Source organism: Branchiostoma belcheri, unplaced genomic scaffold (genome assembly GCF_001625305.1).
Source record: "Branchiostoma belcheri isolate BF01 breed outbred unplaced genomic scaffold, Haploidv18h27 scaffold218, whole genome shotgun sequence".
In the NCBI taxonomy this organism is placed as follows: Eukaryota; Metazoa; Chordata; class Leptocardii; order Amphioxiformes; family Branchiostomatidae; genus Branchiostoma; species Branchiostoma belcheri.
In genome coordinates this window covers 107,274-113,025 of record NW_017803691.1, presented here as the reverse complement: position 1 = coordinate 113,025, position 5,752 = coordinate 107,274, and the positions used below count along the sequence as shown (strand labels likewise).

General features: G+C 45.6%; 1 protein-coding gene and 1 long non-coding RNA gene across 2 annotated transcripts in view; one reads left to right on the top strand and one right to left on the bottom strand.

Moving 5' to 3' along the window:
- Positions 1-4,195, bottom strand: part of LOC109470045 (regulator of chromosome condensation-like) — a 5,601-nt gene extending 1,406 nt beyond the window's left edge. Inside the window, exons 1-9 of the mRNA XM_019768823.1 lie at positions 4,158-4,195; positions 2,735-2,869; positions 2,490-2,576; positions 2,050-2,119; positions 1,300-1,745; positions 972-1,167; positions 628-762; positions 392-502; positions 14-146 (exon numbers count right to left, since the gene is read on the bottom strand). Coding sequence (XP_019624382.1) covers positions 14-146; positions 392-502; positions 628-762; positions 972-1,167; positions 1,300-1,745; positions 2,050-2,119; positions 2,490-2,576; positions 2,735-2,869 — 1,313 coding nt within the window. The 5' untranslated portion in view covers positions 4,158-4,195. The remainder of the gene's footprint in view (positions 1-13; positions 147-391; positions 503-627; positions 763-971; positions 1,168-1,299; positions 1,746-2,049; positions 2,120-2,489; positions 2,577-2,734; positions 2,870-4,157) is intronic.
- A 945-nt stretch (positions 4,196-5,140) lies between these two features.
- The window catches only part of LOC109470048, a 3,922-nt gene continuing 3,310 nt past the window's right edge, over positions 5,141-5,752 (top strand). The window contains exon 1 of the long non-coding RNA XR_002140231.1: positions 5,141-5,187. This is a non-coding gene — a long non-coding RNA (uncharacterized LOC109470048). The remainder of the gene's footprint in view (positions 5,188-5,752) is intronic.

The following is a 5,752-nucleotide window of genomic DNA, read 5'->3' as shown; positions in this document are numbered from 1 at the left end:
GCAGAAGGACTGCCTGGGGCCGGCTGCGACCTGCCTGATGTTATTCGGCAGGCCGGGAACAGGCCGGGGGGAGTCGATAGGTTGTTTGGAGATGACTCCCGTTCCAGCCTGTCCGCTGTAGCCGTCACCCCAGCAAAAGACGGCTCCTATAATCCAAAACAGGAAAGAAAATCAATCAGTCAAGAACGTTTTTAAAAAAATAGATACACAAAGGATAGCAGTCGCAGTCAGTGGTCATAGATATTAACTATCTTTACTCCTGGAAGCTGAACATTGATGATATCAGGTGTACGGCATACAATAGGTTTACGATACACGACAAGCACGTCTATCTCTCACGAGATGGAACAATAAACGATAAATTAGCGGCAGATAGTGAGTGTGAGCTTACCCGAGGAGCTGAGGGCAACAGCGTGGTCGTCCCCCAAGGCCACTTGTACCAGGTTCTTCTGGGAGAGGGCTTCCAACTTTCGGGACATCCAGATGGTCCGTGGGCCCTCTCCTATTGTTGTAAAAAAAGATGTGTATCAATGCTTCTGACTACTTTTCACACTCAATCTTCGTATGAACACAGGGAATTTTCTATTTAATAACTGATAGATATTGAGACAAAATAAAGTGACTTACCCAGCTGGTACAAGTGGTTGTTCCCACAGCCCCAGATGTCGTCTGCTGCGGTCAGTCCGATGGTGCTGTAAGTACCGCAGCAGACGTCAATGAACTGGGAGGCTGTGGTCCAGGGGGATGCGGTCAGGGACAACTCTGCAGTAAAACACGGAGAAAGTGAGGCGTTATTATATTTCACAACTTCTGCTTGGTTGTAAGAGAAGCCACCACATTTACAGGTTCAGAAAGTGAGGGATGCGACCATGAAGTCGTCTGTACTGGCAGATGATAAACATATCTACCCAGTGTACGAATGAAAGTCAATACACGTGTAATCATGCATCCCAGGAGATCACGGTACTCACCCCGAGATGATCTTTTCAGGGCACGTCGCTCCCTGACCCTGCCAAGTTGCCCTCGGTCCGCAGACCCGCAGGTGGCGATGGAATTGCCGACGAGGACTGCCAGATGGTGAGCACCAGCTGCGATCTTGGTCGCTGGTGCCCACAGGGGGACCTCCTGCAAGCGGGGCCCGATGTCGTGGAATACCCCGCCTGCGTCCTGTACAAAAGAGAGAGAAACACATGCAACCCTGTCAATATACATGTGCATATCAAAGCTCGTGGTATTCAAGCACAGTGGAAAGGGACTCCATCAGAAACTATAGCTAGTAAAACACGTGGTGCAACTCACCCTCAGCTGCCCTGCCCAGAACACGCGGCCCGAGGTGTCCAGGACAGCAGTAAAACTGTCGCCGCAGGACACCTGAGCCGCGACCATGGGTGGGCCAAGGGACACGGAGGCCACCGTCCGGCAGTCCTCTTCACCTGCGTTGGGCCTGGCCAATTCTCCCTCGTCGTTCAAGCCGCAAGCCAGAACTTCTCCCTCGGCAGTAAGAAATGCCGAGTGCAGACCGCCGGCGGCCACGTCCACGATGGTTTTACCAGGGGGTAAGACCACCGGGGTCGGCAGAATCCTCTCCTCTTCTTCCGCGATGCCAAGCCCAAGCTGGCCGCAGTCATCTTGACCAAATGCCATAGCCAGCCCGGCTGGCCGCGGTGTCAGATGAGGGGATTCGGAGAAGTCAGCCTGCGGCTCTGAAGGCCAGGCCCTGGGCTGCGGACCCGTCTTTTGAAGACCTGTTGATGAGTGAATTTAAAAAAAAAGATCAGCATTGCATTTAGTATTTCACAAAAGAGACAAAGTATCGTGAAATCATTCCTCAGTTGATTGATATCTTATGTACCGCAATCATTCCTCAGTAGACTGATTTGACTTTCACAGATCACATAAACTGCTTACGTCCGGGGGGGGGCGGATTTCGCTCGAGGTGTCCCCCCCCTGGCAGATCAGTATTACAAAAGGTAGGTAAGCGTCTATTTTCTGATTTAACAGGAAAACAGGCACCAAATTTATATGGTGGTATTAAGAACAGCATCTCACCAGTCAAAGCCATTATGGTTTCCACCTCGTCCTGGAGGCTGGTGCCCCGCCTCGCCCTCAGCTTGTCGAGCTGCACAAACACAAGAAAGTTTCTCTCTACATCTTCAGTCCATTTGAATAAATGATATGATGAGAACAAACAAATGTCAGGGAAAAGAACCCATGTATAAGAATGAAATATAATAACGGCGTCCAAGACAGCAGGCTACCATAGAAGACTTGTTGCGACATCAGGCTCCCCTTTCAGTTTGAGTGAAGAATTAGTGAAGAATTAGTAGTGAAGAAGTGAATTTCTGGCACTGCAATACAATTACATGTAAAAAAAAACTTCCTTAGTTGAGACACTCCCTCACATCATATTGGCAAACTTGGAGTGAATTTGAACCCGTATGTACTTACTAGATGATCCAGTCGTTACAGAAAAGTCTATTTTTACTCACGGTCGAGACGATGAGCACCGTCATGTCGATTTCCTCCTGCTCCCAGTCAGTCACGCCTGTAGCCTTCCTCCTGCGGTAGATGTATGTCTGTGGATACAATGATAATTTATTAGTGATACTTCCAGGTTAAGTTTCATGTTGACAGTTCAAACTTGTTTCACACAACAGAATTTACCATATTACTGCAACAAAACACAGATAAAGATGGCAGATGCGTGATGACGATAGTGAAGAATTCGACTTACCTTGACCTGGGCAGGAGACAGCCCGACCCCCACTGCTTCGTCCATCAGGGCAGACAGCCTGGAGCAGTGAGGATCAACCTTCATAAGGCCCCGATTCCAGAGTTCCTCTAACTTCTTGGTCTGCTCAGGCTTCATCTGTAGGAGATAAACACACAAGGGGTAGCACCATACTTGTTTTAGTAACAGAACAATACCTATGTATGTTCGTCAATGTTGCAAAAGATACGAAGTGACTTTCTGTGTTAGAAAACACAAATAACCCAAAAGAGCTTAAATCAATAAACTTGTTTTAACAGCACATTCTCACTGAAAACATGAAATGCTCAAGCCATTTGCCACATTGTACAATAATTGTTATTATAAGAAACTACTAGTATCTAGATTCTAAATTCATGTACCTAAATTATTAAAAGTATGCACTAGCAAAGAAATAAATGCTTCTCTATTTTACGTAAGACGTTGTCTATACATAGATGTACGTACCATAGAGGTTTTTGACGAACATGTAGAATAATTGCAATTTTAAAGTATGTGTAGTCTAGCGGACAAAATGTTGAGTATCAAAACTGTTCTTGAATCAGACAGGTGGCACTAGAAAAGTCTGGTCACATTCGTCCAACGATCGTCGCACGTCGGCGGTTGGTTTTATCACAGTGTATTTATTTTAAAAATCCCGCGGCATCAAAATCTACGACAAATGTGGCCGCCCCGGAGAATGAGAACTGTTGGTCGGAATATCCAGTTACTGTTAGCCGCGGCGACTCAGTTGCAGGGCAACAGTCAACAGTCGCGGAGCGGTGCATTTGGGCCAAATTGACAAACATGCGATCCTCCGTGCCGGAACACTTTGAGACGTTTGCACGTTCCTAGATTCCTAACAGCCTTACCTAGCGTGCCGGGGTGTTTTGCTCGTCAACCGGCCCCTGCACGACTCGTACCGCCACTATTTGCGATCGCTCCCCATGTATTCATAGGCCGAGTGGCCGCCATCTTGGTCAACAGCGCTGTGAATCAGCTACTTGCAAATGTGCTGCTACTTTTCTGATCAATAGAAATACATTATCAGAAAAGTAGCGGCAAATTCGCAGGCAACTGATTCCAATCAAAATGGCGGCCAACTGTTATGTTTACATGGGGAGCGATCGCAAATAGTGGCGGCACGACTCGTGCAGGGGCCGGTTGACGCCCCAAAAAAAACCGGCACGCTAAGAAAGGCTGTTAGGAATCTAGGGACGTACAAAACTTCGGTCTCAAAGTGTTCTGGCACGGAGGATCGATCATTTGGCCCAATGCACCGCTCCGAGAGTTGTTTAGGGCTATTAAATGTGAAAGACTGCAATCAAGAGAAGCCCTGCAAATTAACAGTCGCCGCGGCTACCAGTATATAATATGTATGTATGTGTGTATGTATGTATATACTTACAGTTTCCGTGTGTCTGTACTGTGTCGTCTGAAGCGCCAAGTGAAGACGTTGGTCTAATACATTCAAAAACAACAGATACGTTCTTCAAAATCCATAACGGTGTCATTCGAGACGATTCGTTCGAACAGGTGAAGTAAGAACATCTGTTCGAATTAACACCTGCCGAAGACAGGCCGTTACAAACAGTATGTTCTATAACGTTATGGAACATAACAGGGGGTTCTATAGATAAAATCAAAATGAAAACTTTGTACATAAACAAAACTTTAACATCATTTTCTGTTCATTACTCTGATCAAACCTGTTTTCAGTCTTTAAACGATTCTACCGTGAAGAATGTTTTAACGGTCTGTAAATTACACACATAACATTGCCATATTTCAGTGGGCACCGAAAGCTGTTCAAAGTTACAAAATGGCATCAGAAAAGTTCTAAGAATGCTCCCGGTCACAATAGTCGTACAATCGTCAAACGATCGCAGACTAGGGAATCATTCATTGGGCTAGTCGTGTGTACACGGTAGAAAAAGTGTCTTGCAACGAAAAAGGTTGTTTTACATTCTTGTCGGCGGGCGTTTTTCTCACAGTCTATTTAGAAATCCTACGACATCAAAATCGTACGACAACATACGACTAAAGTTACCGCAGTTAAAAATGAGAAGCATGCTTGATATGTCTAAACAATAAACACTCTACTTACGGTATTATAGTATTGTCTAGGGTCTCCTGCACACTCCGACGGTCCCGGCGTGACTGCTTGTACGGATGTTTGGTCACAGAATGAAACATTCAAAGTTAAGACCAACAGATGCGTTCGAACGTTCGAAGACCAACAGATACGATCCAGCCGGAAAGCCACGTACTGAATCGAACGCTTTTCGAACGAGTTTTCTTTGCAGAGGATATCACTCCGGCGTCCATAGCAACGCCGTTGCTAAGGACGACGTTTTCGCGGGCGGCGGGCTGAAATTTCATCTGAGTTGTTGACAGCTGATTACATCACCAGTTTCGGTCTTTTGGTCAAGATGGCGGTACGTATCAGACGTGTAATCATGTGCTCTCTGTACTAACCATATTTGAGGGGCATTCTATGAGTTCTAGTGTAGTTTTGTGATCAAACTCGGTGTGCAGTGAAATGAACAAAATGGCCGCCCTGGACTGATCTGAATTTTCGTCTCATTTGAATTTCGGGGGAAACCCGTTTCGCACTTGATTTTGCATATGACGATATGTGGATAAAATGTGCTGAACCTTTGGCTTTCTCCCATTATGAATATCCTGTTGGTGCGAAGTCTGCATATATTTGCAATTCCATGCCAACTGGGGGCACTTTTTTCTGCAATTTTATGGCTAAACCTCGTCGTTTGTCGTTTGACTTCATTTCGGTCAAATGTTGAATAATTTGCGTATATGTGCTTCATTTCTTGTAAACATCATGTTAGTGGTAAAATCGTTTCCGGTGAACTAATCTAGTCTAAGTTTAGACCCAGACTCTTAGTCGTTAGATCTTTACGAGGACAGATTGAATTCTAAATACTGTAGTTAATGTTGTAGTTGAGTCTGATCGATCACGAACTTTGTAAAAGAAATCATCCC